The sequence below is a fragment of the Ambystoma mexicanum genome, chromosome 6q (assembly GCF_040938575.1).
Source record: "Ambystoma mexicanum isolate Mex_15411 chromosome 6q, UKY_AmexF1_1, whole genome shotgun sequence".
NCBI lineage: Eukaryota > Metazoa > Chordata > Amphibia > Caudata > Ambystomatidae > Ambystoma > Ambystoma mexicanum.
Window position 1 is genome coordinate 234,221,302 of NC_090937.1, and position 17,263 is coordinate 234,238,564.

At 46.2% G+C, this 17,263-nt stretch overlaps 1 protein-coding gene across 6 annotated transcripts in view; it reads right to left on the reverse strand.

Moving 5' to 3' along the window:
* The window catches only part of LOC138515929 (sodium/hydrogen exchanger 9B2-like), a 1,072,421-nt gene that overhangs the window by 256,658 nt on the left and 798,500 nt on the right, over window positions 1–17,263 (reverse strand). For all 6 annotated transcript variants that reach the window (XM_069630694.1, XM_069630697.1, XM_069630696.1 and 3 more), the window contains one exon: window positions 15,453–15,561. In XM_069630694.1, the coding sequence (XP_069486795.1) occupies window positions 15,453–15,561 (109 nt within the window). The remainder of the gene's footprint in view (window positions 1–15,452; window positions 15,562–17,263) is intronic.

The window sequence follows — 17,263 nt, forward strand, 5'->3', positions numbered from 1 at the left end:
TGGTCGTGTTGATTGATTTTCCTTTCATCTCATTCATGCAGTTCAAGGCCGTTACCAACGCCTACTCTGCTCCTCCCCAACTCCGCTGTTCACTCGGGAGGGTTGCAGACCACTTTCTGGCAACTTGAAGGTTTCTTTCCTCTGCTCACTTTGTTTCGCTCCCTTGCCATCTGGCCCTACAACCTCCCTGGCTTCCTTGCTTGGTAGGGCCACCCTGGCTCCCCCGCCCACACACTCTGCACAGACAATATGGGCCTCATTACGAGTGTGCTGGTCTGGTTACAGCGGTGCCGGTAAGCCTACCGGCATCGTTGTTACAGGACCGGCACACAACTACTCTGCGAGCGGCTGCCGTTCCGCCCGCCAGGGCAGACCTGGCGGATGGGACGGCACCCACTCGCAGACTTGCACAGAAGCACCGGCACTGTTGCACACGGTGCGGGTGCTTCCGTGCTCCCCATTCCCATTGATTCTTATGGGAATGGGGATTTACCTTTTCTGGCGCCCGACTTTCCGGACCGCTGGGGCTGTAATGCCCCAGTAAATCCAGCTAGCCAGGTGCCGGTAAATCGTGCAAGTCCAGCGGCAGCATGTTGATTTTAGCGGCGCGGCTACCACCAGACTTGTAATGAGGCCCAATCTCGTCAACCTTGCCCACGCTGGTGCCCTTCCCACCCAATGCCGATGCATCTGGTGCTCCCTTGCCCCCTGCGGCCCCTCCTTCACTGGCAACCTTGCCAACTACCACTGTCCCAGCTCCCTTGGCTGCACTCTCCTCACTAACATCTTTGTCATCTTTGACCCCTCTGCTTTCTCCTGCCTCTATCTTGCAGGCACTCGCTCTGCTTATGGAGGGGACCTCTGTCCCCTGCACACCCCTTCGTAAGTCTTTCAAAAATGGCGATCAGCTCCACGTTGCCACGCTTAACTCTCACTCTGCAGTCAAGCACTCCTCTGACCTCTGCCACCTCCTTGAACACCTGGACCTTGATGTTCTTGCTCACACCGAGACATGGTTTAAGGACGGCTCTGTCACAAGTTTTGACACACTTCTGCCTGAAGGCTACAAGATCCTCTCTGAACCCAGGCCCAACAATCCAGGAGGGGGAGTAGGCCTGATATTTCCTGAGAGGATCCCTGTTTCCATCATTCCCACTCAGGCCTATTCATCCTTTGAATGTCTGGTCTGCAGGCTCTCTCTCTCCCCGTCTCCTATAAGGAACTCATGGTGGTAATAGTAAGACAGACACAAGTGATCACAGTTCAGGGGTGTTTATTAAACTGCAAAGAATGGGTGAGATAAACACCTAATCTAAAGCTCAATCTAAGATGGGAGCGAGCTATGACCATCAAATAATAATAATGCAATCCTAGTGGTGTCTTAGTCAAATAAAAAGGGCCTACACTAAAAAACCTATTGCCAATCCTTACCGCTATGCTACAAAGTCGTGTGGGATAATGTTCACAAGAAAAGAAAGAAGTGTTTCCAAAATGATAAGTCAGGATGTTATAGCCGGGGTCTCCCTTCCCCATGTTTTTAGTACGGGACAAGGCGGGACTCTTGAGCACAGCACACTCCTGGGCTTCTCCAGCATGCGCTCACAGTTCCTTTCAACAATATCAGGGCCTTCTGTGGCCAGGTTTCTTTCACCTAAAGTCTCTTGCCTCAGAGGTCCTGATGAACCATAAACAACAATCAAAGTTCCTTCGGTTACTCTTCACGTTGGGCGATTACTCTCTGCCCCTGGATCCCCCTCAGCCGGGCCCTGATACTTCTTTTAACAATAGCCTCCTTCAGTCGGGTTAAAAATCAACAACTCATTGTGGAGATCTCTCAATCGGGTTTACGCTTATCATCACAAGGTTCACGGGTGTGATTCACAGGCATCGCTCAGCTGGGTTCAGAGTTACCAGTTTAACACAGTTCACTTCACTTCCACAATGCAGGATTCACTTCCCTTAGCCTTTCTCCTGGTATTCTCCATCAGGTTCACATAGATTCATGAACTGTGGTAGAATGGCTATCATCTCATCAGAAAAGCGGGGTTCCCTTCCCCTAGCTTTCTTTTGGCATCCCTCCGTCAGGTTCACACTTGCCACAGTTCACAAGAAAGTTATTCTAGACCCCTTAGGTTCTCTTCTTACCCAGTCAGGCTTTATACAATTCTATTAATACAATGTTCTCGGTGCGTTACTGCTAACTCTGATTCGTAGGCATCCCTCAGTTGGGTTCACATTTGTCTTAGTAACACAGTTCACTTGGCTTCCTTAACGTATCAAAGACTTTCGACTGTACAAGGGATTTTGCTTGACCCTCGTATGACCACCCTGACACCTCACGCCAGCCTTGCTTAAGGCCTCTTGGTACTTGTAGTGTTTCAATCACAGTTCACACAAGGTTGCCGCTTGCAACCTTGGGGCTCACCACAGTTTGATCTACTATCCGTTCTATCCAACTCACCAGCTGTACTGAACTCTGAGTTTCTTTCCTCTGGAGTCAAGGACGGCACCACGGCGGTAATCGCTTCTCCCCACCCTGGCTCTCAGTGCAGGAGGGCCCTGTCTACCGTTGACATCTGTCACACCATAACACCAGCTGTGTCTCCCGGTCTTATAATTCCCTTTTTGGAGGCTTTGCGGGTCTGCGTTGAAAAGGCCAAAGGCAATTCCCTCCTTGTCGTCCTTTTCGGTCTCGCTGCCGTTCTCCCTTTGAATTGCCGTCCTGAAATAGCTGCTTTCTTGACCGTTTGGCTTCGCTCCAAGTCTGCTCTCATGCTCCGCTTTCTATCCCTGTGGGAAAAGGAAAGGGCAGTCAGGTGTGTGTAATTACTGACAATTTCCTGACCTTGCCTGACCCTTGTGTTGGGACATGTCAAGTGAACAGCTCTGGTGTTAATCCGTTGTTGTTCACATGTGATAAAAGTGTTTGTGTAGGAAAAGGGGGGATAGAATGTCTAAATATCCTACTGGGTATGATGGGGAAAAGGTGTTATAAGGAAGGGGGTGGGTGGTTGATTCGGAAAAGGTGAGCTTGGAGACTTTGTGAAATGAATAGGGGGGATTATGAGTAGTGTTTTATCAAAGTAGACTGGGATTTCGAAAAATAATAATCGGAGGGATGTGGAGAAGAATGACCAGGAGTACTTTGGTTTGCAACAGGAAGACAAGGATTTTAGAAGATGTAGTTTAGAGGGTTTGAGTTCCTAATAAGTTTACCAGATGCAGAGGGGTTGTTGGATTCAGGTAAGGGAGATTAATTGGGTGGAAGGGAGGTAGATTTTGAACAGCCTACAAAAGCTTCAGGGACCTCATCCTCCTCGCCTTCTTCCCTGGTATAATACTGCGTCTCACCTGGGGGATTCCCCGAACATAACCCTGGGCTCCCCTACCCAGGAGATCCTCCCTCGCTCGTCTACCCCCAGGCCAGCCCTTCCCTGCCCACCTGAATAAGGGATTCTTGAGGTCTACTTCGGAGAATACACTAAGGTTTCTCACACTCCTCTCTTACCCTGGCCACCTTCTATCGGCTGCCGGGCCAGTCCAGTCCAAGCTCTTCCTCTCGGAATGGGCTGACCTGGCATCGTCTCTCTCTTCCTCCTCCTCCTAACTCCTCCTGCTGGGGGATCTTAACATCCATCTTGACTCTCCTGACTCTTCAGGACCTTTCCGCAACCTATGCGACAATCTCTCTCTCTCTCCATTCTATACTCTGGTCTGACGTACACTGCTGGCCACACCTTGGATGCTCTGATCTCCACAGACATCGCTCTCTCTATCCCTCTCACTACCTCACTCTGCTGGACTGATCACTCTCTTCTCCTTTCTGACTTGAAGCTGTCTACACCTTAAACACTGGCACACCCTGCATTGCCTCGCACCTTCAAGGTCACCCGACCCATAAAAAGAGCGGCAATGGCTGCCTTTTCCTCTACCTACTCTCCTCCTCCTACTCTTGCGGCTGACTCCCAGCCTGACACAGCGCTCTCTAATTTTCACCTTTCCATCTCCAACACTCTCGACATACTCGCCCCTGTCACGAGGGTTCGACTGAAGTCTGCCAAAAAGTGCACCTCTTGGTATGACTCTGATTTGACTGACCTTAAATGCAAGTGCAGGGCAGCAGAATGGAAATGGGTATCTTCAGGTGCACCCGCTGACATGCTGGCCTGCCGCTTCTGCAAAGGCAATACAGACTCTGCATCCGGTCCAAGAAAAGAGTTCATATTCAACCCTGCACATCTGCGGCATTCAACAACACGGACAAACTTTTCAAAGTCTGCAAGGAACTAACCAACCCTACTGCAGCATCATCCTCTACTGCACCCACCCAGGCCCTTTGCTCGGCCCTGGCTGCACACTTCACTGCCAAAACACAGGACATCCTGTCCTCTCTCTCATCCGTACCCACTCATGCACCTTCATCTCTTAGGGCCCCCTCAGTCACCCACTCCCCTCCCCCTATTCTCTCCTCTCTCTCCCCTGTCACACATGAGGGGGTTTCCAGACAAGTCCGGTCTATGAAAGCCGCTTCCAAACAGGTGGACCCCTGCCAAAACCATCAAGGACAACATCGACTCTCTCGCTCCGGCCTTGGCAGACCTCTGCAACCTCTCCTTCGCTACTGGAGTTTTCCCCACTTCTCTCAAGCACACTCTTGTGCACCCTCTGCTCAAAAAAACCCTCTGCCGACCATTTCATTCCGGCAAACTATCACCCATCTTTATCACCTCTTTCCTAGCCAAACTCTTGGAGAAGCTGGCTATCTCTCAGCTTACCCTCCACACCAAATCTGTTGGCGGTCTCCATGACCATCAGTCTGGCTTTAGAGCATCCAGAGGCACCGAAACTGCTCTTCTGAACACCTGTGAATATCTGCTCTCATATCTTGACTCTAACTCTCCATCTGTCCTCATCCTTCTTAACCTCTGTTCTGCTTTCAGTTCAGTAAACCACAACACCCAGATTTCTCCCATCTGCGTGATACCCTGGGCATCACAGAGCAGGCCCTGGCGTGCATAGCGTCCTTTCTCTTAGATTGTCCTTCCCAGGTGGAACTTTCTCTATGCTAACTCTCTACTTGTGGTGTTTCCCAGGGATCAATTCTATCCCCCCTGGTTCCTCAATGTCTACATGGCTCCTTTGGCCCAAAGGATCTCTGCCTTCATCTCCAACGTTCAGTGTTATGCAGATGATACAAAACTCTCTTTCAGGCTACCCTCTGCCTCTTCCTCCTCCTTGCTCATGCCTGACTGTCTGTCCGCAATTCAGTCCTGGTGTGCTGCTAATGATCTCTGCCTTAATGCCAGTAAGACAGATATCATCCTCATTGGGACACCTGCTCCCGCTTTCCCACTTGCACTCTGGCCGGCCTCCCTTGGTCCTGCGCTCTCACCCACCAGTGAGGCAAAAAAATGTGGGGGTCATCTTCGACTCTATTCTCTCCTTCTCTTCTCACATCTCGAACATCTTTAAAAAGTCACACTACCAGCTGCAACTCCTCAGAAGTAATCTACCTTTTCTCACTTTCCCCCAGAGGTTCACCATCTCCAGATCCTTCGTTCTCTCTAGACTGGACTACTACAACAATCTCTTTAATAATCTTCCTACTTCTACTCTCCGACCTCTTTAACTTATCCAGAACAGAACTGCAAGACTTATCCTTGGCCTAAAGTGCAGGGACCGCATCTCTCCAGTGCTGAAATCCCTCTACTGGTTCCCAGTGGCTGCAAGGATCAAGCTCAAGTCCCTCTGCATAGTCCACAAGGCTGTCTGGAGCCAGGCCTGCACTACCTACAACGCTCTCTGCCTAAATACTCTCCTTATAGATCCCTCCGCTCGGCCTCCTCCAACTCTCTGCGGGTGAGCCATTTCTCCAAACAGAGATTTGAGGGTAGAACTTTATCCTCTACGGGTGCCTCCTTCTGGTACTGCCACCCTGCCTCTCTCCATCTTGAGCCGGACCTTCTCAAGTTCTGGAAACTCCTCAATACCTTCCTCTTCTCTTCCTCTCTCCCTCTCCCCTGCTAGTCTCCTTTCTCCTCTCTCCTGCTTCCCTCCTCCTTTATCCTCCCCAACTCTGCTCAGTTACGCTGACTGGTCGCCTGGGGCACCTCCAGAGCCTAAAAGGTCCCAGTCCTACACTTGCCTCCGGGCCTCTGCATTCTGCCTCGCACTTCTGCACTAGGATAGGTTCCATGTGAGGGGCGACCTCTCTGTACTGGGCGCACTTGTTCCCTCTTGCCCGCCCTTCCTTTCTGCGCACTTGCACGACCTTGAATGCACTAGGCCTAGCAAGTTTGTTGTCCTGTCCTCCCTTTGTCACCCCTCACTAGCTTGGATGCGTCTGAAACACTTGTTCATAGGCGCATTATTGATGATGACTTATCAATCAATCTGAATGTCGCCAGGCCTAGTACAGTAGTTGATTGTTCTGTATGTCCTTTTCCACCTCCCCCCTCCTTCTCTAAACACTCCTTGTCATGCACTTGTACTATCTGACAAGTCGTTAGGCCTAGTATTGCAGCTTATTGATTGTATGCTCTTTCCTGCTCCCCTTCCTCTTCTTTCCTTCTGTCATGCACTTGCACTAGTAGAAATGCCTCAGACATAGTGTGCTAGTTAATTTTGTTATATCATACGGAAACTTCAAGGCCTAAGAATGACCACTGTATTCCCTTCGTCCCTTCTCGCTTTGAAGCACTTCACTTTTCTGTAAGCGCTTTACAAATAAACAATTACAAGAACGCTTATGACTTCCTGAAAGTCTGGAATTTTTTCACCTGGCTTTCTCTTGATCCTTCAACCGTTGATCAGCCTGTTGGCCTTCCAACACAGCCTGGTTTGCATCAGCCCTGAAAGAGCAGTTTCTTCTCGTATCCAGCCTCGCTCCAAGTGTGCGCCACCTTTTATCCTCAGAGGGAGTGTTAACAAGTAGCAGGTGTAGATTTTTAGAACCACGTGCCTGTGTCTGCCAGGCCTCATTACAGGGACAGAGCCAGTGCAAGTCAGGGGGGAGGGGGTAATCTTTCTAACCTCATTCCTCATCTTCCTCGGCCCAGTACTGTTGTCAAGATAAAGTGGGCAGGAATTATGGGAGTTGTAGTTGCCCATAAAATAAGCAGGAATCAGGGTTAGATGGGTTGTGGAAAAAGGGGGATACCATGTGTCACCATTGGGTCCTTCTCCCCCACTCCCTGAGGACCCCCGACCCAGGTGATCCTCCCTTACTTGTCCACCCCCAGGGTTGGGATCCAAAAGCGATGGCCTTTCCCTGGCCACCTGAGTACGGGATCCCCGGGGACTAAGTTGTGAAACAGCCTCTGGTTTTTCACACAACACACGAGCGCGAGTAATCTTGCCCGTTGCATCTATGTTTTCGGAGTTTTCGTTTTCTGTCCAGAGGAAAGGACACTAGAACGTGCGCGTGCGCCACTCGATGGTGTCAGGAAGGCTTTTCTCGTTTGTCCACAGTTCCCTGCTGCACAGTGAGTTTCCCGTCATCATGTGTGAGCAGCAGTTAGCGCGGGGCGATCCGGATTGGCGTGAACATAATGTAGAAGGTGAGAGCATGCAAAGAATTTAAAAGGTATACAGTGAATATATAACGAATTTCAAATAAACGAAAATATATCAAAAAATGTTGAATTTAAAAAATATACATATATGTGGGGATGGGAATGAAATAAAAGGGTCGGGATAGGGTTTACAACAACACATGGGGCTTGGCGAGGGGGGAATCACCCCCCTCCCAAAAGAAAACAATTGTTATTATTTTGTCATTATAATTTCATTCCTTATATTTTCATTAGTTATACATAGATGGAACCGATTTAAACAGTGCAGGCATTTCTTCAAAATCATACTCATCTATTATTTCCTGGTCAATAAGTAAGTGACATGCAGGCAAACTCCTGTGGCAGAAAGTAGTTGGGAGAAACTAACCAGGCCTTAACCAGCTCAACAGCTCATGTTAATAGTTAAATCAAGAGAAAAGACACAAGTAAAAAACAAACCACTGAGACAGTGGGCCTCATTACGACCCTGGCGGACCGGGTTAACGGGTGCCGCAAAAGGATGCAGACCCGTTAAACCCGTTCCACCACATTACGAGGTCCCCGTGGGGAAGAGGGAGCAAACAACGGGCCACTCGTAATCGGCCTGTTTGCTCCCACTCCCATTCAGCCATATGGGGGCTGGAATGAGAATGGGGAAGGTCCACGTCCGGGTTCATGGAGGGAGGAATTACCGGGCCCTGTGAACTCGGAATGGCCCGGTAATTCCTCATTCTGGGAACCCGGACCCGGACGCGAATTCGGCGGCAGCCATGCCGCCAATAGTGGCATGGCTACCGCCGAGGTCGTAATGTGGCCCAGTGAGTAGTTTGGAGATTGAGTGGGGCAGGCTAATTCCAGTGTACCTAGTTAGCTCCCAATAGAAGGGCAATACATTCAGAGAAGATATAACGTTTGGCAAGGGCACAAGTTGGAGGAGGTTTATAAGATGAACTTGGAGAAAGAGACTTTCAGCCAGAGAGCAGTAGATTTCTAAAGAAGCCTTTACCTTTAAGCAAAAGCATTCAGGTACTGTTCGTTTTAAAAGTCTGTAAACACTCAGCAATCAACATACGGTGCAGGGAGGTGATGTGTATTTTCAATTACAGGTCAGCACAGTCTTCAGACAGAAGTCGTGAGTGCAGAGAGTCTTCAGTACAATAATTATTTATTCTGAGATTGGTGAATTGGCAAGCCTAAGGGGTCTGATCAAGATTGGCAGGAGGGCTACCCTTCAGATAACAGAGGTTCAGGAGGAAGGAAGCATTGCCTGTAGCACATACTTAGGTGAAGTAAATAGCACCAGTTTGATTGATGTTTAGATTGAAGAAATTCTAAATTCTAAAACCTAATTGTGTGAAGCAGAAGACATTGTTAAAACCTTTTAAGCTAACCATTACCACACAAGTACTTGGAGTTGGTAGTTTGGCCTGGCAATGGAGTATACCAGTTAATAGGACTGTGTGCCAATTGCTTCTGGTCGGACAGGAGAGTATATCCGAACAGAGAACTGCAGTAGTTTGGACTGGCAGGACAGTATACCAGGTTCAAGAACTGTTGGCAATAATTGGTTCTGTTTTGGCAGGAGAGTGTACCGGAACAGAGAGTAGTAGTAGTTATAGACTTGGCATGAGAATAAACCAGGTGTCTACCTATGAAAAACTGTGATGGGGTAATGCTTATGACGAAGCAGTTGAATAATCACTGAAGTGTTTTGGTAGTACTGAAACTAAAAGTGGTGCCAAAATATCCTCACTAAGACATTTGTGATGAAACCAATGAAGCATTGAAATATTCTTTGTTGATGACAAGAAACTGTTTCAAGATCTTTCCTGAAATACATATTGTTGACGACATGGAACTGCCTTATGAATTTTGCCACCAGTGGAAAGAGGAACTATTTGGTAAACAATTGTGAATCACCCTTGGAATCCAAGTTGGAACTTTGTGTTGTCAACTAGGATTAAAAGGGAACTGTAGTATAACATTTTGTTATGACACAGGATTTCCTTATCCTTTTTTGAACAGTTGGAGAAAAGGCTGATTGAATCTGGGGAAGGGGAGTTCACGCAGGTTATAAAAGAAAGCAGCTATTGTGGTGTGAATTATACTGTTATATTTGTTGTTGTGAAACTGCCATATATTTCCTTACTGATTTGGTGTATTTATAAGTGTGAGGGACAGAAACATTTTGTTAGAGTGTTTCCTTTAGTTTATTTTAGGTAGGGAAATCCTAAACAGGGTAGGGATAGTGAGGAGTTTATTCAACAATAAAATGGCATATTTTGAAAAACCTTCACAAAGTTGTCTGCCTCACATTTTTGACCCCTCACAAAGGGTATTGCCGATACTACCTGTGGAAACTAGGGAGGGCAATCCTAGTTTTATCCAGCTCACATTTAACAAGAACTATGCTTATACCAAATGCAAGTGGGGAACAAACCGCAGCCCCTACCCGAGTTATATGCAGAGAGGCAGCGTTTGTATCCCATCAACGAGCTACCTCAGTAGAACCATAGACATTGCCCAGAGACTGAGTGACCAGGGAAGGGAAGCATTGGGATATAAGAACTTTGACAACAAGGACTTTGTTTTTTCATCACTCTTTTTGGAAGCCAAGCGAGACACTTGTGTTGTTTTATCAGCCTTTTTTACTAGACTATCACAGTAGGGAAAGAAAAGTCATCCACACTATTCCAAGGAGAACATTGGGTCCCAAGAGGACCTTTCAAGACAAGAACTATACCCGGGGTGACACGGGAAAGGACAGAGGGTTTACGGAATGCACCAGTCCTAACTAACTGAAGTTAGTAGCGTTTATAGTGGGAGGGTTTTCTGTGTTAGTGTTTCACATTTCAGTTGTCCCTAGAAAAGGAGTATCCTGATTAAAACAAGTATAAATATTATTTCAGACATGTTAAGCACTAGAGTTTAGGCATAATAATAGAAGCAGGCATTACCAAGATTTCCACAATGACCAATGGGTCAAGCAATCTAAGTAGTTCAGTCTTGTAAAGTTTACATTTGAGAAGAGTTTTGCCACTTCCTCCAAGCAAATTGTACAAAACAGAGCTGCGTGGGATATAGTTAAAGCTGGTTACTTCAATTTCAGACCACTTTATACAGCGCCTGCAAGGGCTTGCATTCTCTTTAATTTCATAAGCCTGGTTCATGCATCTTTTTATAAAGAGACTCAACGAGATCTAGTCATATAAATGAAAGCTAAAACACCCTTATAAAACTGTACCAACTTCTTGCTTGTCCATCTAGAAGTCATTTGCGGTGCATCCCTTAAATCTAAGAGTTAAAGACTGCATTGGGTTCTTATCAGTGAAATGCCAAATCAATACCTAGAAGGCTACATCAGTAGCAATCTTACTTTGAAAAAAGATGTAAAAGTGAAATTTGAAAATTTTAATTGAAACTCATCTGAGTCATTTTTTATGTCTAGAAATAATCATGTTTACAGGCCTACAGATACTTTAAAACACACTGTTTGCAATGGCAGGGTTTGAAATTGAGAGGAGCTGGGAGCTATTGGGTTCCTGCATATAGCCTAGAAGAGCCCAGTTAGGTTGACACCAACAGCTACCAGGAGCTATTTTTGTCTCCCCAAGCCAAATGATGCTGAAAAAAATACCTTTGTGACATCAACTTCAAGCGTTTGGTACAATCTATTAATGAGCATTACTACACCTCTGTGTTAACACTTAACGCATTAGGGGATATAATTAATGGACAAAATGTTAAGCTTGCACATTATGTAGAAGTCAGATTTGCAGAACACTATGTAGTAGCTCCTCAATCCCCAGTAGTGACCCTGCTCTCAGGCTAATGTCGGCTACCCAGGAACTGCTTTAAGCTGCTTAGTCAATCTCAATCCCTTAGAAAGCAAGCTGGAAGGGCAAAGGTCATGGAGGACGAGCTGGCATGAGGACAAGCTGTGAAGGGTTAGATTCACACATTTGCGACATTGTCTCAGGGCCTTGAAATAGAGATCTGCAATCGTTCATTCACAGAGCAAGATGAACAAGTTACTTACCCCTGGTAACGTTCTTTCAACTGGATGTTCCTCCCACGTATTCCTCATCTGTGACATGTAATGTCCAGCATCAGCTGCTTCGGAAAAATAATTTGGCAGTGGCCGCTGTGCATCGATGGCGTCAAGTCGATGTCCCTTGAAGGCCTCCGCCGAGGGTCATGTCATTGAGGGCATATATAGCACGCGCAGCACCCACTGGCCTCAGTTCTGTTTTTCCTCCTCTTGCAGCAGAGATGCCTGTAAATACGGGCATGACCGTACGCAGCCTTGGTGGAACGGAAGCTGTAATAGCATGGGAAATTCTACTGTGGGGTAGGTTGGGAGGGCGATGAGGAATACATGGGAGAAACATCCAGTCGAAAGAATGTTACCAGGGGTAAGTAACTTGTTCTTCGAATGGATTGTGTCCTCCCATGTATTCCTCATATTTGACAGACTCCCAAAGCAGTATTATGTTTGGAGGAGGGTGTAGAATTACAATTTATACATTTTCAAGGGCAGAGCAAAGTACTGCTTTGCCAAACGTACCATCCTGACCATGGGAAGAAACCAGCCAGTAATGTTTAGTAAATGTGTGGATGGAAGACCACATTGCAGCTTCACAGATATTTCTAATTGGAACAGCGCTTTGAAGGGCTGTAGATGTAGCCATGCCCCCTGGTGGAATGAGCTCTCAAACCTTCAAGGTTGCCCACTATGACGAAAAGGCTGAGGTTGCCTAATAGTGGCACCTAAAGATTTGGCGGCCGGCTTTCTGGTCTGCAACTTATCAAGGCTCTTGTCACCCTTGTTGTCAAAAAGATGACCCGTCAAAAGGCATGTTGAGAAGCCTAGCTTGCACATCAGGTGCAAAACCTGACTTCCTTAACCACGTAAATATGCCCATCACTGTGCTGGTAGCCATGGATTTGCGGATGCTATCTGCAGAATCCAATCCGGATTGAAGGGACTCACACATGGCTTTGTTGCCGTCCTTAACAATAGCTAAGAAGCCGTCCCTTTCATCCCCTTCGGGAATATGCTCTGCCACCCTGGAGATATAGTCTCAGAGTATACCAAAACTTTGCGAGGGCACAAGTTGAGTTAGCAGATTTTAGTGCCCTACTCCGTGCGGAAAATACCTTCATCGCCCATCCATCTACGTGCTTGTTGTCCCTATCAGGAGGGGTAGTAGGGTAGGCTGCCTATTTCGAAGTAGCCATGGCTGCCTGCACCACCAGACTCTCCGGAGTGGGGTGTTTCGACGGGTAGTCTGAGTCGCTTCTGGAGGTGCAGTATTTTTTGGTCAAGTTCTTGACTGCCGGATTAGATTCTGGAGTCTCCCATTTGCTAGCCACCCTTTTTTGCAGTGCCACATGAAAAGACAAAATGTGATCAGTTTGTGGACCCTTGTCCAGAATTGTGAGGTTGTCTTGCTCATAGAGTAATGGGGGCCTACTCCAACCAAAGTAGTCAACCACTTTAGACATGAGTGGTCTATAAGAAGAGTCTGCATGTTCCCCTGGTTCTGGTTTTCCGAACTCAAGTTCTGGAGAGGTATCAACTCCACTTGCTGTTTGCAAGCTTTCATTGACATCTTGCGTTCTGCTTTCTTCAGATATAAAGCTGTCTGGTACATTAGGTGTACCGTATTGTAAGCCAAATGGGGCTACATCATTGTCAGAATGCACTTCCTCTTCAAAAATAGAAGTAACAGACTTGAAGAACTCTTTCTTCGGGAGTGGCGTATATATTGTGTCTGGTTTTGTACCCAGAGGCTTCGACGTCGTCGAAGGTCGTCATTTTCTTTATCAGTGCCGATTTTGAAGGGGCGCTTGGCTCTGACGGCTTAGCTGGCAAATGTGGCGCAGCTGGCACCGAAGATTTTGGCGCTGATGTTGACCCCGGCATCAAGGATTTAGTAGGCGTTAAGGGCCTGGCGGGTGTCGAAGGCACCACCAGCGCCAAAGGTGTCGATGGCCTTGATGACCTCAACTTCTCCCTATGTCTCGAGTGTTCCTTTGATTTTTCAGATCAAGGCCTCAAGGGCTCTCGTTGCGGATCAGGCCTTTTACCCGGGCTCAAGGGTGCACAGATTACCGGTCGAGAACTCTCCTTTCCGGCTTCTTTCGAAGGCTCGGTCCGAGCAGGGCTTTGTTTTTCGAAAATCTTCAACATTTCCACACTGAAGACTTCCCATTCAGCCAGAGTTAATTTTTCTTTTGTAGGCCATGCAACCCTTTCAGGGGAACCTTCAGATGAAGTCCCTTGCCCTTTTCAACAAAGAACCGCGACTTTCAAGAAGCCTCAAAGCAAAGAATCATAAAACCAGGGATTGCAGCTGACGAACAGTGTATCCTATGTCAAAGGTACACAGGGCCCTCCCGCATTGATAGCCAAGGCGGGGAGAAGCGATTGCTACGTGGTACTGTCCTTGACTCCGACAGTAAAGCAACGCCAACGAGTTCAGCACAGCCGGTGAGTTGGAGAAACTGATAGCAGACAGGACTGTGTTGTGCTCAAGGTTGTAAGCGGCAACATTGTATGAAGAAAGAGAACTTGTATACAGTTGACCTTTGTAAAACGGAATTTGGTACCAGATACAGAGTGGTCTGGAGCCATGTGGGTGCACACTCGAAGGTCTCTGTTTGGTGCCCTCCTAGCCCCTGAACGGGGAAAAAGTAATGAACTGTGAAATGGAAGTGGTACTGCAGCAGGTTACGTTAAATCCTGTGCACATTCGAATGATTGTCTGTAAACTGAAATTGTTCTGAGCCCGGTCAAGGGGGACTTATTGTACGAAAAGGGGTCTGAGCCCAGAAGAGGGGGATCCTGGGTGAAAAGTAACACACCCGAGAAGATTGTTGTGGCAAATGTGAACCCGACTGAGGGATGCCTAAAAATTGAAGTTGGCCTGAGCCCGACAGAGGGAGGCTAAAGGTGAAAGAAGGATCGGAGCCCGGCTCAGGGGGATCCAGGGTGAAGAGTAAATTGCCCAACGTGAATATTGAGAAAGGAACTTTCTTTGTTGTTTATGGTACATCAGGCCCTCTGAGGCAAGAGACTTGGCATAAAAGAGTCTTGGGCACAGAAGGTCCTGATGTTGGTGAAAGGAACAATGACCTTGTGCCAGAGAAGCCCAGGAGTGTGCTGTGCTAGAGTGACCCACCTTGTCCCCTGCTAAAAAGGTGGCGAAGGGAGGCCAACGGCCTTAACATCTTTTTCTCAACACTTCTTTCTTGTTGTGAACATTAGCCCACACTATTTTGTAGCATAGCAGTAAGGATTGACAATAGGTTTTGTTTTAGTATAGTACCTTTTTGTTTGACTAGACTCCTCTAGGACTGTATTATTATTATTTGATGGTCGTAGCTTGCTCTTATCTTAGATTTAGGTTTAGGTGGGTAGTTTTTCACACCCCTGATAAAGTTCAATAAACACCCTTGAACTGTAATCACTTGTGACTGTCTTAATTTGATGCCATGCCTTCCTTACAGGGTGCAGCTGCTGAATTTGTCCTGCAAATTAAATGACTTTAAGGGCCAGTAACCGAAGTAGCATAAATATGACAGCCCCCAACCCCAGTCCCCTTATGTGCGAGGAGCCAGGGGATCCACACCATACCATCGCCTAGCCGCAAAGTACACAGTGGGTTTTGGGGCGTCGCCCCAAGTCGCCCCACATTCATTCTTATGGACAAGCAGGGCCCTTTTTACAGGACATAAATCGAAAGAAATGTGACCATTCCACTCGCTCTAACCAATCATCATAACCAGTTACATCATCTCAATTAGCATTGTTTTATGGGTGAATGGTGAATGTCATGTTTAATCTTAGATGTAAAAATTAAAATGCAGTGTCGCTTTTCAGGTATTTCTTACCCACGGTGTCAGGCCTCAGAGCTGTAACCGATATTTCTGCTCCAATCAAACCGAAAAGAAAGGGCTGGAAAATGTCCCATGCAATTGCAACAACGTCTTCCACCTCACCCTGCAAAGAAAAGGGAAAACATGAGCATTAAGAAGCAGATTGCCCGCAATGCGGGTGCCTTATAAATCACCAATATATAAACACAAAAATCCACTCTATATGCAACATCTTTACAACATGGTCCAGCTTCCAATTCCAATTCCATATTGTGTTGCATTACAATTAATCTTCAAAGCTAATTATGTACACAAGTATTAAAAACCAGCACTAATCATATAAGCATTAATTTAAAAATAATTCCACTGCATGGCACACAAGAGGTTCCTTACGCATCATTAAAAATAGCATGGTAGGGTGACACAAAGGAATGATAGTCCTATGACACAAAACATTGCACAATGGAAAAAAAAACAAAGTGCAAAACATATTCCGGGCAGTTGTCCACCTACTGGTTACACTATTTAAAGACAATAAATAGAACCTAGTTTAGTCAACAGGGAACGAGGATAAACTTGTGTTTCCCAGGTTAAATAATCTTGCAGGTTTGGGGTCAATTTAAGAGGTGTACCCCATATCCCCCTTTACTTTGCCTACAGAACTTCTACACTTACTTCTTCTACATTCACTTCGTCAGATATTTACTTCTTCATACACTTTTTACCTTTACTTCGTCTTCATCTTCACCTTGTTATGGTGGCAATGGATATGATAAGGTTAGCTATAAGGTTACAGTCGGGGTCAAGAAGGGAGTAGGAGCAAGAACATGGGTGAGAAAAGAAAGGGGCTACGGGGGCTGTCCCCCTGTAAGGATGAAGTGAATGTTAGAAGAAGTGAAAGATAGAATAAGTAAGGGTATGAAGCGGTAACTGCAACAAAGTAAATGTAGAAGAAGTAACTACATCTATCCATTTAAGAATATAATGTCGCCACACCACTGGCTTCAAAAGCTCATAGTCTTCGCTTAGGAAATGATGATAATCGAAATATGTTAAGTATTTATTTGGATCTCGAATACAATATACCAGGATTTGAAAACCAGGATTACAAATGCCACTTGTTAATTGGGTTTTAACATACCTTAGCCACTCAATGAAATGTGCTATATGACTTTTAACCATGTTACATATGAAACTTTGCATCACTCCTGCTAAAGGATGTGTCAATACTGAGATCCACAATAAAAGATGTTTTAATTTAAGATAGCCTGTTCGGCACATAAATTCCAATTTTGCCTGCACAGAAAAGAAAATGTCCCCCGCCCCCCCACCACAAAACATTTTCAAAAAACATTTTGAATTTAACCCAAAGGTTTGACATTGCCATTGCTCAAAATACCAGCCCATATGCTCCACCGTTTTTTCGCTTGATAAGCCTTTAATATTGCTTTGAACGGAAATGGGCTGCATTCAGTTGTTTCATATGGCTGGATATTTTAATAATCTTATTAACCAAGAAAAATGTGAAGGAAAAAGTAATGCCCAGTTTAGCAGATAGATGTGTCAAACCATTGGCCTCTTTTTTTTACACAGCATTTTACAGACCAGAGGTTTTCGTAGCCCAGTTGCCATCACCTTTGATTGAGAAATTTAGAAGAATTTACTTTGTTGGTCAATAAACTCTAAATGTATTTATTAATGCTTGCAGTACCCTTGAAGTGCGGCTAAAAGCACCACGTCACAAACATATAATAGGAGGGGGTATGAACGGCATGCTGCAATAGAAATGTGAAGGGCGTTAATGTCTAGCTCCAATTTAATTATAG